The 18,896-nt window shown below is 57.3% G+C and overlaps 5 protein-coding genes across 17 annotated transcripts; 3 read left to right on the forward strand and 2 right to left on the reverse strand.

Annotated features, from left to right (window-relative positions):
* The first annotated feature begins 958 nt into the window (after nucleotides 1-958).
* Nucleotides 959-4,428, forward strand: Ly6g6f (lymphocyte antigen 6 complex, locus G6F). Of its 3 annotated transcripts, XM_005389360.2 has the most exons (6): nucleotides 959-1,106; nucleotides 1,778-2,107; nucleotides 2,188-2,451; nucleotides 3,718-3,873; nucleotides 3,995-4,061; nucleotides 4,222-4,428. In XM_005389360.2, exons 1-6 carry the CDS (start codon nucleotides 1,049-1,051, stop codon nucleotides 4,244-4,246), a joined length of 900 nt encoding a protein of 299 aa, XP_005389417.1. In that variant the 5' UTR covers nucleotides 959-1,048; the 3' UTR covers nucleotides 4,247-4,428. The 3 variants fall into 3 exon arrangements, with proteins under 3 accessions (XP_005389417.1, XP_005389416.1, XP_013372305.1); XM_005389359.2 differs by having other exon boundaries at nucleotides 3,718-4,061; nucleotides 4,222-4,240; XM_013516851.1 differs by lacking the exon at nucleotides 4,222-4,428 and having other exon boundaries at nucleotides 3,718-4,085.
* LOC102021482 (sperm acrosome membrane-associated protein 4-like) lies at nucleotides 3,415-7,515 on the reverse strand. Of its 4 annotated transcripts, none has more exons than XR_001235059.1 (4): nucleotides 6,852-7,011; nucleotides 6,189-6,314; nucleotides 5,733-6,098; nucleotides 3,415-3,565 (listed from the first exon to the last, which is right to left on the reverse strand). XR_001235059.1 is itself a non-coding variant. In XM_013516853.1 (4 exons), exons 2-4 carry the CDS (start codon nucleotides 6,901-6,903, stop codon nucleotides 5,875-5,877), a joined length of 402 nt encoding a protein of 133 aa, XP_013372307.1. In that variant the 5' UTR covers nucleotides 6,904-7,007; nucleotides 7,446-7,515; the 3' UTR covers nucleotides 5,464-5,874. The 4 variants fall into 4 exon arrangements, 2 of the variants coding, with proteins under 2 accessions (XP_013372307.1, XP_013372306.1); XR_001235060.1 differs by having other exon boundaries at nucleotides 5,541-6,098; XM_013516853.1 differs by lacking the exon at nucleotides 3,415-3,565 and adding an exon at nucleotides 7,446-7,515 and having other exon boundaries at nucleotides 5,464-6,098; nucleotides 6,852-7,007.
* Nucleotides 7,516-8,234: 719 nt separating this feature from the next.
* On the forward strand, nucleotides 8,235-10,835 carry Ly6g6d (lymphocyte antigen 6 complex, locus G6D). The gene is made up of 3 exons (XM_005389363.2): nucleotides 8,235-8,725; nucleotides 8,815-8,955; nucleotides 10,506-10,835. Exons 1-3 carry the CDS (start codon nucleotides 8,665-8,667, stop codon nucleotides 10,721-10,723), a joined length of 420 nt encoding a protein of 139 aa, XP_005389420.1. The 5' UTR covers nucleotides 8,235-8,664; the 3' UTR covers nucleotides 10,724-10,835.
* Nucleotides 10,836-11,492: 657 nt separating this feature from the next.
* Nucleotides 11,493-14,605, reverse strand: Ly6g6c (lymphocyte antigen 6 complex, locus G6C). The gene is made up of 3 exons (XM_013516813.1): nucleotides 14,520-14,605; nucleotides 13,076-13,186; nucleotides 11,493-12,142 (listed from the first exon to the last, which is right to left on the reverse strand). The coding sequence occupies exons 1-3, from the start codon at nucleotides 14,569-14,571 to the stop codon at nucleotides 11,928-11,930; spliced, it is 378 nt and encodes a 125-aa protein (XP_013372267.1). The 5' UTR covers nucleotides 14,572-14,605; the 3' UTR covers nucleotides 11,493-11,927.
* Nucleotides 13,331-18,100, forward strand: LOC102023073 (chromosome unknown open reading frame, human C6orf25). Of its 8 annotated transcripts, none has more exons than XM_013516805.1 (7): nucleotides 13,331-13,772; nucleotides 14,030-14,182; nucleotides 14,848-15,555; nucleotides 15,949-16,296; nucleotides 16,440-16,943; nucleotides 17,071-17,156; nucleotides 17,290-18,100. In XM_013516805.1, the coding sequence occupies exons 3-7, from the start codon at nucleotides 15,446-15,448 to the stop codon at nucleotides 17,361-17,363; spliced, it is 1,122 nt and encodes a 373-aa protein (XP_013372259.1). In that variant the 5' UTR covers nucleotides 13,331-13,772; nucleotides 14,030-14,182; nucleotides 14,848-15,445; the 3' UTR covers nucleotides 17,364-18,100. The 8 variants fall into 8 exon arrangements, with proteins under 8 accessions (XP_013372259.1, XP_013372263.1, XP_013372261.1 ...); XM_013516809.1 differs by lacking the exons at nucleotides 13,331-13,772; nucleotides 14,030-14,182 and adding an exon at nucleotides 14,549-14,640 and having other exon boundaries at nucleotides 16,440-16,530; nucleotides 16,903-16,943; XM_013516807.1 differs by lacking the exons at nucleotides 13,331-13,772; nucleotides 14,030-14,182 and adding an exon at nucleotides 14,549-14,640 and having other exon boundaries at nucleotides 14,848-14,979; nucleotides 15,373-15,555.
* Nucleotides 18,101-18,896: the final 796 nt, after the last annotated feature.

The raw sequence follows: 18,896 nt of genomic DNA on the forward strand, positions 1-18,896 counted from the left end.
GTGTGCCACCTCGCCTGGCTGTACTTTATATAAAGAATCACACAATACATATTCTTTGTGTCTGGATTCTTTACTCTGCTGCGCTATGATTTGTTCATTCTCTTTGTTGTCCAGTGTTCCATGGTGTGAATATTTGCATTATCCAGGTGTACCTCAGATAGTCTTTGGCCAAAAATAAAAGTTGGGGAATGTGTCGCTCAGTGGTATAGCAGTTGCCTAGCACGTGTGAGGCCCTGGGCTCAATCCCTACCACCGCAAAAATAATATTTTAATAAGTAAATAACAGATTAAACACCATTACATCTAGACTAAGAGTCTTCCTAGAGAAGAGGGATGAATCTGTGAATAATCCAGGTCCCAAGGCAAATCATTCACCTGAGTAATAGCGTAATATGCTCCTCAAGGCTTCTGAAGAGGTCTGTGATATGCCAGGCAATGTGGTCATTCCAGATCATTTTTGGACCACTGACAGCATACAGTCTTGTGCTAGGTTCTACGGAGACCAGTGTGAAGATGCAGCTGCTGGCTCAGGGCTGACCTCTCTTAGGGGTAGAAGAGAGACCAGAGAATGTACTTCCAGACTGATGGGAGGTGCCGGGCATGGTGGCGCACGCCTGTAATCCCAGCACTCGGGAGGCTGAGTCAGGAGGATCGTTGCGAGTTCGAGGCCAGCCTGGGTTACAAAGTGAGCTCAAGGCCAGCCTGAACTGCATAGCAAGACCCTGTCTCAAAAAAAAGAAAGAAAGAAAGAAAGAAAGAAAAAAAGAAAGAAAGAAAGAAAGAAAGAAAGACAAGGCAACAGGAGGGGGACAGCTAGGACCTCTTCCATGCAGGAGCAGCCTGGACCTGGTCCTCTCCCAGCCCCTGGAGGAGAAAGGTGGCCACTCTCCCCCAGGAGATATGCAACTGGGTTTTATCTCCCCCCGGATTCTCATCCCTTCCAGAAGCCCAGGCCGCCCCAACCCGGGCAGTGTGGGCCTTTATCTGGGCTGTGTTTCCTCCCTGAGAACACCAGGCCTTGGAGCCGGAGGACGCGCAGGCTCCCCCCATGGCCATCTTACTCATCCTCCTTCTGTCTCTGTGTGGCCGCTCCCAGGCCGTTGTAGGTAAGGAGAGGTGGGAGATTCTTCAGCTGTGTGCAAGGCTGGGGAGGGAGGCTGGCCTTCTTCTCTAGGGCCCTTGAGTGGGCATCTGACTCAAGAGGACAGACTTGCCCCTGACCTCTCCCTGCCTCTAGCCCTGGGGACAGCGCAGAGGCGAGGAAGGTCAGGATTGCATACACTTTCCTTTAGAAACTAAAAACAAGTGAGTAAATGTTGACGAGACTAAGGCGTTTCCCAGCTATTTCAGCCTTATCCTCTTGCACCATTTTTTTTTTGGTACCGGGAATCGAACTCAGGACTGTGCTCTTGCCAGGCAGGTGCTTGTGCCACTGAGCTATATCCCTGGCCCACCCTCCTGCACTTAGATCCTCTCACTGGCTGGAGAAGAGGGAAGGAAAGTCCTTACACTCTCCACCTCTCTTTCATTTTTTGGGTTTCTTTTTTTGGTACCGGAAATCAAACTCCGGACCTTGTGCTTGCCAGGCAGGCGCTGTGCCGCTGAGCTGTATCCCTGGCCCTTTCTCTCTCTTCTGTAGCTGTCCCTTGAGAAATGTGTTCATTAGCCAAACCAGTACCGGGAGACCCCAGAGGAGTAGGAAGCTGGGGTTAGAGGTCACATGGGGGCTTCTCGATGTGATGGCGGTCTTTGGCCTCATACCACCATCTCCCCACAGACAACATCCAGGCCATCTATGTGGCCTTAGGGGAAGCAATGGAGCTGCCGTGTCCCTTACCTCGTATCCTACATGGGGACGGAGTCCTGTCTTGGTTCCACAGCCCCGCAGCAGGCACGTCCACTACCCGGGTGGCCCAAATCCAAATACCCAGCAGAGTCCCACACCTTGGGCAAACCGGAAGGGACTCCAGACTCAAACTCCTGGGAAACTATTCCTTGTGGCTGAAAGAGTCCCAGGACGGAGACGCCGGCCGGTACTGGTGCACCGTGCTGGGTCAGCACTTGGAGTACCAGAACTGGAGGGTGTACGACGTCTCTGTGCTCAAAGGTGAGCAGGGGCATGGAAGTCACGGGCCGTGCGGACTCGGGAAGCCCAGGACAAGAGCTAAAGGTTCCTGTGTCTCACAGGGTCCCAGTTCTCGGCAAGGGCTCCAGATGGCTCTTCCTGCTCTGTCCTCCTGTGCTCTGCAGTACCTGCCAGGCGTCTGGACTCTGTGGCCTGGCAGGAGGGGACAGGGCCCGTGAGAGGGCACACTCTGCCCTTCTGGAGTGATGGGGCTGCGCTGCTTTTGGTCTGTCCCGGGGAGGGGCACCCTGAGCCCAGGGCCCACAGACCAAGAATCATCCGCTGCCTCACGCCTCAAGACAAAGGCATCAGCTTCCGCCTGCCAGGTAAACTGAGGAAGGAGAGAGGGAGGGATTTCCTCCTACCAGCCAGGGGAGGAGGCGAGAGGAGGTAAACCGAGCCAGCGTGGGGGTAATTTCTGGCAGAGCAGACCATTGCTTATGTTCACTAAGTCCACAGCAAAATGGGATTGGTTAAGCCACTTTTCAGATGAAACAGACCAGCAGCCAAGACTATATTTCAGTGAAATATACCATTGTTTATAAATAGGGCAGTTTATGCCTTTTTGCGGAATATCCCATAGCAGAGAGGAAGAACATAAAATTATTGCTGAGGGAGTTGTCATTTGAACAAAGGATGTATGCACTGCTGTTACAATGGCCCATGGATAGTGGAGGCGGAAAGAAATATAGATAGATAGATAGATAAATAGATAGATAGATAGATAGATATACAGATAGAATTGTTCTGCAGTTAAAAAAAAAAAAAAAGCCATGATACTGCCAGGAGTGGTGGTGCATGCCTGTAATCCCAAAACTCTGGGAGGCTTAGGCGGGAGGACCACAAATTTGAGCCTGACATAGGCAATTTAACAAGACCTTGTCTCAAAATAAAGTAAAAAGGGCTGAGGATATAGGTAAGTGTGAAGGCCCTGGGTTCACTCCCTAGTAGCAAAAAAACCAAAAACCAAAAACCAAAAAAAAGCCATATACCAACTATGGAGTGTATAATAACCTGCCTTAGGGGGCTGAGGATTTAGCTCAGCGGTACAGCACCGGCCTGGCAAGAGCAAGGTCATGAGTTCGATTCCCAGTACCAGAAAACAAAACAAAACAAAAAAACCTATCTTCAGGGAGTATGCAGGGGCAAATGGCTGTTATTTGAGGAAGCCAAGGCCAGGGAAGGGGCAGTGGCTGGGGGTACTGCCCCCTACATCCTCCCCACTAAATACAGTGCAGGTGCACGGTGAGACCATGCAATGCTAGAGAGTGAATGAGTGGAGAAATAAATACATGGGAACCACTTTATTTTTTCTGGGAAAGGTGAATTACTACTGGGGCAGTTGTGGCTGGAGGTGTGCTCTGCAGTTAGCTGTCCATGTGCGGCAGGACAGCACCGCCATTCTCCACTGATGTTGGCGTAGGAGGTCGGGGCAGGATCCTGGAAAGGAGTAAAGGGGGGTAGTGGATATTGGGGCGCAGGGAAGTGCATGAAGTCTTCTGTAGGAAGAGCCCCCCAGACTGGGGGAGCCTCTCTCTGGGGTACAGGGTCAGGCCCCCTACCGCTTCCCTCCGGCCCCTCCTGTCTTCCAGCCTCCATGGATGCGCCTCCCACTGTCTGTGGCCCTGCCACGGGCTGGGATGCGCCCTGGATCCTGACGCTGCTGCTCACGGTGGGCCAGGGGTTCACCATCCTGGCCCTCAGCATCGTGCTCTGGAGGCGGAGGGCCCAGGGGCTCCAAGGCCAAGGTGAGACCCTCTCTCACATCTGGCCTCTGCCCTGTCCTCTCCAGGGGAGGGGATGGTGGGAACCCAGCTCTGATTGGCCTGCGGATTTCTCTTCTGTGTATCTCGTGCCCGTTCTCCCTAGAAGCCTCAGTTCCTCAGTTCAAGCCTGAAATCCAGGTCTATGAGAACATCCACTTGGCCTGTCTCCGGTAAGGAACAAAAGGCACCGGAGGCTTAAACCTTAGAGGGCCCGGGGAGGGGGTGGGGGTGGGAGAGGAAAGGCTAGCATGGGTTGGGGGTGGGGCCCTGGTTCCCAAGGAGGGAGAAGAGCCATCCTTAATCTGATTCCCTGCTTTGCAAACCCCACAGCCCACCTGCCCACAAGACCAGATGATCTTGGTGACATCTGCTGCTGGGAAGTGTGACCTGCTGGTTCCCCGCCATCTGGCATATAGAGGACGCAAGGGGGGAGGGGCTGGCTGTCCAGCTGGCCCTCAGCAGCCTCCAAGCTGTGTGGGGGGATGGGAGGGGCTGAAAGAAAGGAGCGGCATTGTTCCATGTCCTCCCTTACAAAAAGGTGTGGTCTCCTGTCTTGAAGTGGCCAGTGGAGGGGTGGTGCTGAGCATGAAGTGCTCTGAAGTTGGGGGGAACCTGGGCTAGCTGCTGCCAGTGGAAAGGGTGCGGTGGGCAGGGAAGAGGCAAAGCAACCCAGCTCTTTGGAGGTATCCGTGGTGGGGGGACCTAAGAACACATTCGAGGAAACTGAGGAAGAGGGAAGGGAAGAGACTCAGGTCAGCGCGAGAGGAAGGAGATGGACAAAGAGAGAAAAACAGAAGCACAAGTGGGAGAATCGCAGGACAGGGAAAACGGGAGGAGCGCGGACAGCCTCGAGCTAAGCCAGCACTTCCTCCGCCTAAGCGCACCCTCCTGAAGAAGAGAAGCTAAGGGGGCTGGCAGTCTAATCGGCCTGCAGACTTCCTCCGATGGAGGCAGAGGGAGCTGAGTCGGACGGCGCTGGCGCTCGGCCCCCCAGGGCACCCTCCTTATCCGAGGCACACACACTTCCCCGCCGTGCTCCCTGGCGGCATCCGGGGCGTGAGCAGCTGGTTGCCTCTGACTCCTGGAGCACCACCTCCCTGCGCCAGAGGTCATGCCTTTCTTTGTGCCTGAGAGGCTGCCGCATGGGACTCCCCGGGGGAGCTGTCTGGAGCCCCGACAAGTCTGGGCTGGCGAGGTGGGGAGGGGCATTCATGTTCCCAGCAGGCCGCTCCACTCTCGGGCAGCAGTGAGCTGGACTCCGGGTCGCACCCTCACAGGCAGCTGGGCCAGGCAGCCTTCAGAGTCTTGGCTCTAGCTCGGGCCTCACTGGGGAAGAGCCTTCTCGGAAATCTCGCCTAAAGCCTTCACGCTGCAGTGGCTTAAGCTAAGACATTGGCAGGAAGGAGGACGTGAATGATACAGGGAAAAATGAGGGGGATGCAGGGTTCTGGTGCCAGCACTTCAGCCCAGCCCACCAAGCAGCTGTAGCTCATTCTCAGAGAGCACACCTGTGCGTGCACACACACACACACATGCACGCGCACACACACACGCACTGCAGCATCACCAGGCTCCCAGATGGCCCTTTTATTAAATCTACTTTTTATAGCTCTGAAGCTAAGTCCCTCATTCCTGAGTTCTCAGTTTACCAAGTAACGTCTTTCCCAGCCAGACTCCTCGTCACCGTTCCAGTGTCCCTTCCGCCCTCTTGCCAGGGGCCCACAACCTCATCAAAGTGGCTACCTTGCCAGGGATCTGGGGCTAAGAGGGGACATCAGCACCAGGCATCTAGAAAGACACAGAACAAGGGTTTCTTTGGGGGCCGGGCTCTGGGCAGGTACCTGCGGGGCTGTTGGGCCCAGGGGTCTGAGGTCTTTGTACAAAATCAGGTTCTTGGGCAAGTCTCAGGTGTCCGTGCGGGGGTTGCAGGCCTGTGGTGATGGTGGAGGAGCCCTGCCCCGAGGCCCACAGATCCACACGAGGCTAGTGGAGGAGGCGGCCTCCCCAGGTGAAGCCGGTCACGAGGAGGACCAGGGTGGTGAGCAGAAGGCTGGGGAGCTGCCGGGTCGAGGTGGCCAGGTTGCACAAGTCCTGTTCACAGCACTGGTGGCGCAGCATGTAGGAGCGTGACCAGTAGGTGGCATGGCCTGGCAGAGGGCACTGGGCCCTGGGGAGGCAGCCTTTCCGCTCGATGACCTCATTCTGGTCTGTGGGACAAAGGAGGAATGTGGGGCAGCTGGCAAGGGAGGACGGACACAGGGACCGGCAGGAGAGAGGCCATCGGGTCAGAGTCCTACCTGAGGTGCCAACGCTGATGCCGCAAGCCTCGTCGTCCTGACACTCCGTGGGAACAGGGTAGCAGGGCCTGGCGAAGCTGCAGGCGTAACAGCGGAGCCGAGCCCGGGCAGAGGGCGTGGTGAGGCCTGTTGAGGAAGCAGAGATCATGGCAGGAGGAAAGGCAGAGCCCACACAGAGAGATGGGGGGGGCAGGAAACGGAGGCTGAGGAAGTAGGAAAACAGGCAGAGAAGGCAGGGGAAGTAAAAGAAACGGAGGTGGAGGCAGGAGAGAGACAGGGCTTGAGAGGCACACAGACAGGAACGGAAGCCAAGAGAAAGACGCAGTGAGAGACACAAGACGCCAGAGGGGTGCAGAGACGGAGGGAGAGAGGGAGGGAGGGAGAAGGTGAAGTAGATGGTGCCAGAGGCGGGTAAGAAGCCAGGAATTGACTTTGAGGGCCCGGCGCAGAAGGCAGAGCTCAGGGGAGATAAGTGGAAGACAGGGCTGAGAGGCAGAGGGAGCTCACACTTCTCCGCTTGCGCTGACCCGCGGGGCGGGCCGGTCCTCAGAGTGCCCCCTCTCACCCCGGCCTGGCCCCTGCCAGCCCCTGTCCCTTCCAGCCCTCAAGCTCCTCCGGCCCCTGGCCCATCCCCTGCCCAGAGAGCTCCCCACCCACCCTTACCCAGGGCCCCGCAGACGAGCAGGAGGCACAGGACGGCGCTGCGGACACCCATAGCGAGAGGCCGGATCCCGGGGAATGTGAGCTGCACCCCAAGCTGAGCGGAGCATCTGAGCGTGACAGGAGGGAATGGCAGACAAACACACCTAGGGAGAGAATCTGGGGGTGGGACAGTGACAGAATTCATTCCCCAGTCTGACTCACGGGGCTGGCCCTCTGCTCCTGCACCCCTCCTCTGTCTCTCGCCCCCTCCCTGCCCTCGCCTGGAGGGTCTTCTGGGCTCTGTGTCTGCCTGTGCTCCGCACCCTCTGCAGCTCCTGATGGTGTCTGTCGCCTTCCCTCCTGCTCCCCTCCCGCTGCCTGGGCTCCTGCCTCAGCTGTCCTGGCTCCCTCTGCTCTTTGTTTTGCCTTCTCTGTCCCTCGCCCAGGTCCTACTTCCAAACAGCCCTGGCCCAGATCTTAGAGAGTGGTGCTTGAGTGTGCAACCAACAATCCCACCCAGCCACCCCCCACCCCACCCATGAAGCCCAGCTGTGGAGGGGCCACCCCCACCAGCTTCACATCCCTTTGATCCCCCCAAAGCCTCAACATTCCTACCCCATAATTATCGTCCCCAGCTTTCCTCCCTTGAAGGGGAGAAGTAATCACAAGCAGGGCCTGGCCGGATGAATGTGTTTGCACGGAGGAAGGAGTGGGTAGGATTTAGGGAGAAAGGAGGGAGGCAGAATTTGCAAGACTGGGGTTTCAGAGGTTGGGGACAGGGCTGGGGTGTGGCTCAGTGACAGCGTACTTGCCTAGCATTTGTGAGGCTCTAGGACCCATTCACAGAATCACACACACAAAAAGCACCTTAACCAGAAGAGTCAGACCAGAAAGAGAGGGAGAGACAGGTGTTCACCAAGCAGCAGTTTTCAAAATTTCATCTCAGAATCCTCTTTCTTTGTTTCCTTCCCCACCCCTTTTCAGTACTGAAGATTGAATCCAGGGTCTCACACAAACTAGGTAAAAGCCCAAACACTGAACTAGACCCTAGCCCTTTTAAATATTTCAGTTTGATTTTGAGGCAGGGTCTTGCTGAACTACCCAGGCTGGCCTCAGACTTGAGATCCTCCTGGCTCAGCTTCCCTGGTAGCTGGGATTACAGGTGTGCACCACCACCACTCCCAGCTCTTTTACACTTAAAAATTACTGAAGACAGCAAAGAGCTTTCCTTTCTGTGGGTTCGATCAGTATTCACTATATTAGAAATTAAAACAGGACGTTTTAGAAAGGCATTGGTTGATTCACTTAACAATAAAAACAACAGACTTATTACATGTCAGCGAAACAAAGTTTTTCGGAAATTAACTATTAGTTTCCAACTGCCCAGTGAGGGAGGTGGCATCGCTTTTCATTTTTGCCAAACTATTTAATTTTAGACTTAGTGGAAGACGTGGGTTTTCGTATCCACATCAGTTTGTAGGGATTTGGCGTTCTGGCTGAAGTAGTGAAGAACATCCAGCCTTCCGCAGATGCGGGGAGCGTGGGGGACACCTCCAGGAGCCTGGGCACGGTCCCAGGAGGGGCCAGGAGCTCCCGAGAGGGTTTGGAAGCCCGGCTGAGGACTGAGGTGTTTGGGCTTCGGGGATGCTCCGAGCACCCGCCGGCCCCACCCCGCCCCACGGGGGCCCCTGCGCCTGCTGGGGGACGGAGACTCTTTCCACCCTTTTTATGGGCCCGTAAAGCCCAAGGCAAGGGGGATATAAGGCCGGCCGAGCAGGAGCAGGGCCGGAGGGGTGGGCGGCAGGGCGAGGCTCGGTTGACCCAGGCGGACGGGATGAAGCCCCGAGGTGGATGTGTCGGGATCCTGCTCTGCACCCTGCTGGGCGCTGCCTTGGGTAAGCAGGCCGCCGCTCGGCGCACCCACGCCTGTGCCGAGCCGCGCGGGCTGCGGGGCCCGAGTGAGCCAGCGCCCCTCTCTCCGCAGGGTCCCGCGCGCGGTGCTTCGACTGCGGGGCCGGCCCGGGCGGCGGCTGCGCGCACAGCGTGACCACCTGCGGCGAGGGCGAGCGCTGCGGCTTCCTGGAGCGCACCCCGCAGGCCAGCGTGGGGCAGCTCAAGCTGAACCGTGAGTCCCGCGCCCTCCCGCCTCCAGCCTGCCGTGTCACCCCCGGCCCGGCCCGGCGCCCGAGCGGGCTCGGCCGGGTTGTGGGCGGAGGGCGCTGTGGCCATGGCGACTCTCCACCCATCTGGCCCTCGCCGAGCCCGGAGCAGCCCAGCCCCGGGAGGACCTCGGGGGCCCCTTAGGGGCCGGTTCACTCCCAGAGAAAACCAGCCCCAACTTTCAGGAGCAGGAGTTGGCCAAGGCCTGGGGCACGTACACGTGTGTGTGTGTGTGTGTGTGTGTGTGTGTGTATTTTGAAATCATTTGGGGATGACAGAAAAGTTGCACAAGTGGCACAGAGAATATGAACTTCACCCAGCCTCGCTGAATCTCGCACAAACGTGGAGCAGTTGTGAAAAGCAGAAAATAGCCGAGGTGCAGGATTCGTTGAACCAGTCGTTCCACTCCTGTCGTTTTTTCTGGCTCAAGACACAAACCAGGATCCCACTTCACCTTTAGTTTTCCCCTCTCCGGAGACTTGCCAAGCTGTTGTCACCTTGACCTTGACACATTTATTTATTTATTTATTATTTATTTTTGACAGTGCTGGGGATTACACCCAAGCCTTTACAGCCTCAGTCCCTTTATTTTTTGGGATAAATTATCTCTGTCTCTCTCTCTCTCTTTTTTTTTTTTTTTTTGAGATAAATTCTCTAAATTGCAGATTTCCCCGAGGTTGGGCTCAAATTTAAAATCCCCTACCTTTACCTCCCAGAGGGCTAGGATTACAGACCCCGCACCACCATGCCTAGCTGACCTTGACACTTTTGAAGAATCCTGGTAGGTTATTTTATATTTTATTTATTTATTTATTTATTTATTTTTGTTTCGTTTTTCTTCCGGTACCAGGAATTGAACTCATGACCTTGCGCTTACCAGGCAGGGGCTGTGCCACTGAGCTGAATCCCCAGGCCCTGTATTTCATTTTTTTGTTCTTGTTTTCTGAGTCAGGGTCCTGCTATGTAGCCCGGGCTGGCCTTGAGTTCAAAGCCATCCTTCTGCCTCAGCTTCCTGAGTGCTGGGATTACAGGCGTGCACCACCACATTTGACTATTTCATAGTTTATTTTATGTTTCACACTGTTTAAGTTTATGTAATGGCCCATCTCGCAGAGGGGAGAGCACTGGAATAGGTTAGACATTCTTGCTGTAGCAAGTTCAAATTGTGCCAGACTAATTTTTTCTTTCTTTAGGTTTTTTTTTTTTTTTTTTGGTACCAGAAATCAAACTCAGAACCTTGCACTTGCCAGGCAGGCACTTGTGCCCTGGGCTATATCCCCAGCCCTGTGCCAGGCTATTTTGATAATTGTTTTATGTTTTAAAAATTTTTTTAAATTTACTTTTATGATAGGTTATTTTGCAGACTGCGCCGCAGTTTAGATCTACCTGCCCTTTTCACAGGGTGAGATTGGTGCCCGGGGTTTTAGGCAGCAACCCACCCAGCCTCGTTCTCTCTCTCTCTCTCTCTCTCTCTCTCTCTCTCTCTCTCTCTCTCTCTCTCTCTCTCGCCCTCAGTGACCTTGAGACAGCACCAGCCAGCCTGCGTGGCCATCCATCGCTGCAACCAAGTGGAAACAGAGTCGGTGGGAGACCTGACGTACACCACCCTCAGGGACTGCTGCGTGGGGGACCTGTGCAACGGCGCCGTGCCCAGCAGCCCGGCCCCCGCGTGCGTCCTGGCTGCCGCGGTCACCACCCTGACCTGGCTTTTGGCAGGACTGTGGATCGGGTAGCGGGCTCAGGGGCGGGGAAGGGAGCACGGGGGCTCTGAGCATCTGAGAAGACAAGCATTCCTCGGTGAGCCATTAAAATCTGTCGGCTCTTCTGCAGCTGACTGGAAAAATCCCACGGCTCTCTTGTCAATGGGAACGGGTGAGACGAGGGCATCTGGCTTCTAGTCTGGAGGCTCCCAGTCCGTCGGTGGACTCAGTTACAAGGGCCACACTCAAGCAAGACCCCCAGGACGATGATGAATCTGCCTGCAGGGACACGAGACGCCTTGCTAGGGAGACTCTTCTTAGCGCTGAGGCTGGCCGAGGCTCACAGGCTCTGGCCACCAGGGCCCCGTGAGCCTGGCTGTGTTTTCCCCCTGTTCATCCCATTGGCTCTAGGTAGGACTATTGTGAACTGAGAAAGGGGGTGTAAGCCCCTGATAGGAGCGTCGCCTGGATATTCCCGTGAGTAACCAGGCCAGGTGTGACCTCAGAGTCTTACCTGAGGGACTAAGGGAAGCAGGGCCCAGGCCTGTGCACCTCTTCCACACTTTCTGGGGAGCTCAAGCCGGGCTGCACCTCCTTCTTGGCAGAGTACCAGGGGCGTGCCTCAGTTTAGGATAAGAGCTGTTGCTCCAAACACTGGGGCCCGTGTGCCACCCCCAGACGTTGAAAGGGAGAGAGGAGGCCTGAAAAACCTGTTCCTCCTTTCGCCAGCCTGGCCTACCGGAGAAATACCCCTGAGGATTGTTGGGGAAGGCAGGGAAAGGCAGGGCGCCTGACACTTAGGTCTCCTCCTAGTAAGTGCGCAATTTATTAGACACAGACATTTATTACTCAAAATGGGAAGAAGTGAGTAGACGGTTTGGGGAGTCAGCCCTCAGGGACGTGAGGTCGTCAGGTCCTTCCTGGGAACTTGCGCTGGGGACGGGATGGAAGCCCCACTCCAGGCCCCGGTCCCATTTCCTCCGCAGTGAGGGCACAGCACAATGCCCCTCAGAGGCCAGTGGAGGATCCAGAGGGGCCTAGAGCACAATGGGAGAGGACTCAGGCAAAACGGCAGAGGGAGGTCACTCTGAGCACCGTCTCATTAAAGAAGGGACTCGGGACACGCTCTTCATAGGAAGGGCCAGGGAGAGACCATCCTGGGAAGCCAGGGGCCACGGGGACGCAGGGCGAGAGGCTCAGGCCAAGCGCTGGGAGGAGGGGAGCCGTGGTGCGAGCCTCAGTGCAGCAGCCAGAGGCCAAGGCCAGCCAAGGAGGTGAGGAACACCAGCGCCACGCCTGGGGCGGCACGGGGGGCGAGGCTGTTGCAGTTGTCCTTGTTGCAGCAGGTGGTGTTGTAGTTCAGGCCCAACTTGTGGTTGGTTTTATTGAACTCCTCACGACAGGGCTCCTCTGGTGTGCCACAGCGGAGGTTGGAGAACACCCACATCTTCCCTAGGGAGAGAGTGACGGAGTCAGCTAGGAGGGCACCCGGCTCACCACTCTGTGCGCCCACCCGGGCGCCTCCTTGCTTCCCAGCTCCCCGGCTCTGCCTTCTCGATCCCGTCACCCACCACAGCCGGCAGCTCCTTATCCTGAATCCAGTCCTAGTTCTAGCACCTGCTGGGGGGGCGGCCTTGAGCCAGTTGCAGTTGCAGCCCCTCTCCTCTCCTCCCCTCTCTTCCTCTCCTTTCTTCTCCTCCTCTCCCTTCATCCCTCTCTCCTCTCTCTTCTCTCTTTCTCACCTTCTTCCCTTCCCTAGGTCTCCCCTCCCCTCCCCTCTCTCTTCCCCCACCCTGCAATGGGAAAGGAACCCAGGGCCTCGGGCATGCCTGACACGCACTGTACCACTGAGCTACATCCCTAACACTATAATTTATTTTTGAGATTATTTCCTCAATATTATATTCGCACTCATCTTGGTTACTGTGAGCATTGAAAGAGTGCCTCTGTGAGGTGAGCATACTGCCTCGTGCCTGTGACCCTAGCACCTGGAAGGCTGAGGCAGGAGGGTTGAGGCCAACCTGAGCTTCACAGCAAGTTGCCAGCCCGAGCTACATATGGAGACCCTGTCTCAAAAAACCAAAACCAAACCAAACAAAAAAACAGTGCCTCTAAAGATATAAATCAGTGCTTGGCACACAATCCTCTTTGGCCAAATGCTATGTTATCACTGCTGTAACTCTTTTTTTTGTTTTGTTTTTCTCCAGTACGGGGAATCAAACTCATGACGTTGCACTTGCCAGGCAGGCACTGTGCCGCTGAGCTAAATCCCCAGCCCCTTCGCTGCTGTAATTCTCTTCCCTTTCAGTCTCAGCCCTGGCTGGAACTCAGTCCCAGACTTAGTCTCGCACCTGCCCCCTCCCCCAGCTCAGAAGGGGATGTTACCAAGGTACACGTTAGTTGTCAAGCACTGTTGCCCGGGCTCCAGGCGACAGGACTGCCGATCCACACAGCCCAGCACAGGGACCTTGTAGCAGGAGTGACAGCGAATGTCAGCTGGGGAGACATACATAAGTCAGGGTGACAGGGCGAGGGGACCCGATGTCTGAGCCACCTGGGGTGAGCTGAGCAAGGGGGTGGTTGGGGAAGGGCCCGTCAAGTGGCCCTCGGCCCTGTTGGGTGGCGGGAGCACAGGTGAGATACTGTGAGCGAGGCAGGTGGGCGGAGGCGAGGGTGGAGTTGTTGCTTGTGCCGGGCCCACACCCTGAACATCTTGTCCCACTGCGCCCATCGGGGATGAGTCAGGAGGAGCACATCCACCAACAAAGCACGGGGCCGGGGCGACCCAGGGCGTGAAGAAACCCTGGGGAGGGAGTAAGAGGAGGATGGAGAACAGACACTTTGAAACAGAAAGAAATGTGAAAAATAAAAATCGTGCGGCTGCAGCACTTTCACCCGTCAGAGCTGGCTTGGAAGCTGAGGCCAGCGTGACCAGCAAGGGTGATTTACCCTTCCCTCGCCGGGCTGCCAAGAGCACAGGAAGAGGCGCCGTCCTGTCCTGAGTGGAAGCCTCTACTGCAGTTCTGGGCAGAAGGAACAATGCCTGGCAGGGAGCACACCGGTTTGTGTCTCACCAAAACGGGTGGGTGCAGAAGGTGACGCCCCTGGGGGTCCTGTTTCAGCTAATTCAAGGTTTGGACGCGCAAAGTTTGGTGAAGGAGGGGTCCGCCCGAGGGTGGAGGGGCTGGTGAGTGTGCATCAATGAAACCTGCCTCACCTAAGGGTGAGCGGTCCAGCACCCCCTCCCTTGAGAGCTCAGGGAAACTCCCTGGCTCCCTAGAAGCATGGGGAATCCCAGGGATGGTCACCGGAACCATACAGAAACTCCACTCCCAACAGAGATGAGGGTATGCAGCCCGGGAAAGAGACGGGAGGAATAGGAAGGGCCACTGCTGAGCACCGGGTCCCTCATGGAGTCGACAGGGAGGCGGAGGTCCAAAATGAGCCTGGGTCTGGAGCCCTAGGTCTAAGGAGTCCTGCTGAGGGCCAGAGGTAAGAGGAGGAGATGGGCGGCTACATGCTGGAGGGTGGCTGGCCTGGGATCCAGACATCAGTGCCCAAGAAGAAGGCGGGGCACCGTGGACTGGGGAATAAGACAGAGCCAGGGCAGGTGGGACAGAGGGTCTCTCTTGGGGCTGAGGAGGACAGTGATGCTGGGAGCCTGGGTCCTTGGGAAGTGGAAGGAGGAACCTGTCACAGAGGGTCTGGTCCACGAGGCACAGGACAGATGAGTCAGGTGGGGTTAGGGGTGTCTGGGACCCTGAATGGTGGGCAGGGTAGGGCAGAGGAGGGGAGGCAGTGTCCTAACTGATGGGCCCCCAAGACTCACCTGTGACCCAGCAGAATAGAGCAGACAGGGTGAGCAGTTGAAGGCCTTTCATGGCGCCCGTCCTGACAATGGCAGAGGCCGCAACAGCTGACAGAGATTTTCAGGGACCTGGCTCTGGGAGGTGAGCACCTTTTTGGAATTTATAATGCCAAAGGCCCCTCCCTTCTCTGCAGCTGTGGGTGCCTCCCTCCCCTTTCACACATAGCTGTCCAGAGGCAGACCAGGTGTGGGGAGGGGCTGGCCGGCTGGCTTGGGACAGAGGGCGGGAGAGAGGCCAGGGAGGGCGAGTGCTGCCCGCGGCCAACTCCATTTTGGCTCTTGGTTTCAGGGCCCAGCTGAGAGCCGCCAGCACCCCGTTCTCTGAAGGGGCATCACAGTGCAGAATGGCCATTGTGACAGCTTCTGCTAGTGTCTAGAAACTGGACAGTGGGATTCGGCTGAAACTGACTGCCAAATGTAGGTGTGTGGGGACCCCTGGCAGGCGCGTGCGGGCAGAAGCTGGGCACGGAAGGGGCGGAATTCATCTCAGTTCACTTCATCTCCCCAGCTCCTGCTCAAGCACAGGGTAAAGGGTCTGTGATGTCATGGAAGGTCTCCGTGATGTCATGGGGGGGCAAGACTAGGGCTGAGAGTCCAGGTGGGCCAGGCACACAGGTCAGGGAGGTGCTGTCTCAGCCTCCCAAAGGCTCGTGGGTGGGGCACTGCTGGCAGGGCGGGACAGCGTGGCACAGAGAGGTGAGGTAGGAGCTAAATAAAGAAGTAGCAACAACAATGAGAAGCACCTGAATAGTGTTCCTGGCTGTCAGCCATTGTTCAGGGACTTTATATGCACTGTGTTGTTTGGTTCTCACAGTGTGCTAGGAAGTAGGTGCTTTTGTCTCCATTTCTCGGATGAGCAGCAGGCAGAGACTAAACGACGCACCTGCATGGCACGGCTGGTGGATGGCAAAGCCAAGATTCCTGATGCTCCCAGCCACTGCCGCTCTGGAGGAGTTAGGCAGGCACACGCGCTTGTGCCAAGGGCCAGGGCACAAACGTGAGCACTGTTTGAGGGCTGTGAGTTTCCCGGGGAGATGGAGCAGCTGGGGCCCGGGCACCCGCTCTTATCAGAGCCCACAGGACCGCCGCAGCCGCCCCCTTCCCTCCGGTCTCCTCTGCTGAATCACTCAACCTTTCCCCACTGCATCCCAACATGGCCCTGGTCCTGCAGCTGCTGCCTCTGCTGCTGGCCAGGGCCCACGGGGACGTAGGGGGTAAGCAGCCTGGGAAACTGTGACAGCCCAAGACCGACGTGGAGGAAGGGGCGCCTGGAGGTGGGGTGTGTGGGGAGGTCCAGTGGTGAAGGGCAGAGGAGAGGAAGGAGGTGGGGGGTCGCCTCGCCCTGGGGACTAGCTCTAACTGCCCCACCCCACCCCCTGCGCCTCCCTAGCTTCTCTGGTCGGCCGCCCTGGGGACCGGGTGAATCTCTCCTGTGTGGGGGTCTCGCACCCCATCCGCTGGGCCTGGGCACCCAGCTTCCCCGCCTGCCTAGGCCTGTCCAAAGGACGCCGCCCGATCCTGTGGGCCTCGGCCAGCGGGGTCCCCACTGTGCCGCCCCTCCTGCCCTTCGCCGGCCGCCTGCGTTCCCTGGACCCTGCCGTCCGCCGGCTGGAGCTACTCGTGAGCGCAGGGGACTCGGGCACCTTCATCTGCAAGGGCCACCAAGAAGAAGAGAGCCGCACGCTGCTTCACGTGCTGGGGGACACGGCCGACTGCAGGGCCCCGGGGCCCAGCCACGGTAGGCGGAGGCCAGCAGCCACGGGGGACTCCGGTCGGGCAAAGCGATGGGACACCCGGGGGAGGCAGGGGACCCCACTGAGCCGGAGCGCTGAGCGCTGAGCGCTGGCCCTGTCTGCCCTGACCTCGGCATCGCCCCCCCAGGGTCGGTGTATCCCCAGGTCTTCATCCCTCTGCTGGGCGCGGGGCTGGCGCTGGGCCTGGGGGCGCTGGGCGTGGTCTGGTGGCTGCGCAGGTGAGCGGGGGCGTGGCCTCGTGGCTGCGCAGGTGCGCGGGGCGCGGCCCCTGGGATGGCGTGGTCGGGAGCGGGGAGGGCGCGACCCGAAGCTGCGGGGGTGGGAGGGAGAGCGCGATCGAGCTCCGCGCGCGCGGTTTGGAGGAGGCGAGAGGTCGGCCCGGGAGAGCGAGGTCGCAGGGTGCCGTGCGCGGCCCTGGCGGAAGGGACCGAGCCAGAGCGCCGCAGGATGCGAGCGTGGGCCGCCTAGCGCGGAAAGGAGCCTACGCTGTCCCGGTGGGTCAGAGCCTGCAAGTTGCAGGGGTGACGTTGGCCGAGGAGAACCAGCGCGACGAGATGGGCGACTCTCACAGGCTGCCCTCTCCCTCGCAGGCGCGCGCCCCCGCCCCCGCTGCCGCCGCTGCCCGCGTTCGGTAAGACGCCTGCTCTCCAGGTGCTCCCACCGCGCCTTCCCCGCCCCAGCCCCGCGTCTGAGCCCCCATGGGAGCAGACCGGTTGGTCACCTTCTCTCCATCCGTCAGCTCTGTCCCCCCCACATAGCTCCACTTGTGAAAGCAGAGTCCCCGGCGCCCGCAGTGGAGTGGGTGGAACCCGAGATTCCAGGGGACCTGGACCCGGAGGAGCCGGTAAGGTCTGAGGATGGGAAAGAACCCCTGGAAGCCCTGGACAGAACCCCTGAGGAACGTGGACCAAGAGAGAGGTCTGGACCCCGAGGGAGTCAGACCGCTGAGTCCGTCTGCCTTCCTCCCTCACCTCTAGAGCCTGCTGTACGCAGATCTGGACTACATGGCCCTCAGGAGGCCCCGCCGGCTGTCCTCGGTGGTCCCTGCTGACGCGTCCACTGTCTATGCGGTTGTAGTTTGAAGGGCACCCTTTACCCCGGCCCTCCTGGGGGCCTCTCCCCTGGAAGGGGAATCCGGGGGGCAGGTGACCTGGGTTCCAGCTCCCTGCCGAAGCTCTTGCCCCATCCCTCCTACAACCTCCGCTATGGCTTCGCCAGCGGTGTCTTCTCTAAGCCTGATTGAGCCCTGTCTCCCACCTGAGACATCCGAACTCCCCTGCGTTTGCCCTGTCTCTTCAGAATCCAGCGTTTTGATCCAGGGGTGTACACCTGCTCTTTTCATTTTCTTCTGAAATTGAATTTCATTTTCTGCTGAAACTGCTTACCTACCCTCCACGAGGACGCCAGGGATGTCCTAGGCGCCATTCTTTAGCATTCGTCTGGCTTGGCTTTGATCACCCCCTCCTTTATGCTCTGTTCTACTTTGCTGCTGGTGTCCTCCTTCTGAACTCCTTATTCCCTCGCCCCACAGTGTGCCCCGCAATTCTAGGTTTGTTCCGTTCTTTTTTACCTTCACTCCCCTTCAGGAAGACTTCTAGCCACAGCCCATCCTCAGCCTCCAGCTTTGCAAATGGCTCCCAGAATTCTCTCCTGCCCAGATCTAGTACGGTGTCTCTGGCTGCCCCCGGCATTTTGCAAACATGTCAAACCCAACTCCTTGTCATCTCCCAAGTCACTCGGGGAATCCTCCTTTGCATTTACTTTTTTTTTTTTTTTTTTTCTTCCTTTCAAGACAGGGTCTCTTGATGGAGAGCCAGCTCTCCTTGAACTCACTATGTAGCCCAGGCTGGCCTTGAACTCAAAGCGATCTTCCTGCCTCAGCCTCCTGAGTGCTAGGATTTCAGCCTGTGCCCCCACGCCTGGCCCCTTCTCTGGATTCTCTTCCAGGTAACCCAGTTGCCCAGGCTAGAAACTGGGAGTCATGCAGACCTCTTCCTCTCTCACTCCCACATGAGCTATCAAGTCTTATCTTTCCACCTGACGTCACTGTCAGATCTACACCCATCTCCATGCCCAGCACTGACATCATAATGTACCTTCCCAATTTCCCTGCTGGGTCACCCAAAGCCCTGTCTCATCCTCCTGCCCTCTCGGAAGCCAGGTAGACCTTCCCGAGGTACTAACCCAATCCCCACAGCCTTCTCTCAGTACTTTGGTGTCTATCGCCATACCTTTCAGCTCTGGGCCATTTCAGTGTGAGGTGCCGCAGTGCTTTTTGTCACTCTCCAGGCTTATCTCTGTCACCCCACATGCATACAACATGGCAGCGTGGAGAATTCTCCCCAGCCCCCAAATACCCCCACTACCTGCTGGGATAATTCTCATTCATCATTAGGACTTGATTCAAGTGTATCCTTTTGTGCAAAGTTGTTCCTGACCCTTCTTCCCTACTCCTGCACATACGTTGATGCCCTAGGGAGTCTGTACTTTTCTCAGAGAACAGCCTCCAGTGAATTATTCCAGCACAATAATATCTGCTGTCTTTCCATTTGTAAGAAACTTTCATGGACTGTGAATTCCCTGT

Source organism: Chinchilla lanigera, unplaced genomic scaffold, assembly GCF_000276665.1.
Source record: "Chinchilla lanigera isolate Chin_1 unplaced genomic scaffold, ChiLan1.0 scaffold00036, whole genome shotgun sequence".
Classification (NCBI taxonomy): Eukaryota; Metazoa; Chordata; class Mammalia; order Rodentia; family Chinchillidae; genus Chinchilla; species Chinchilla lanigera.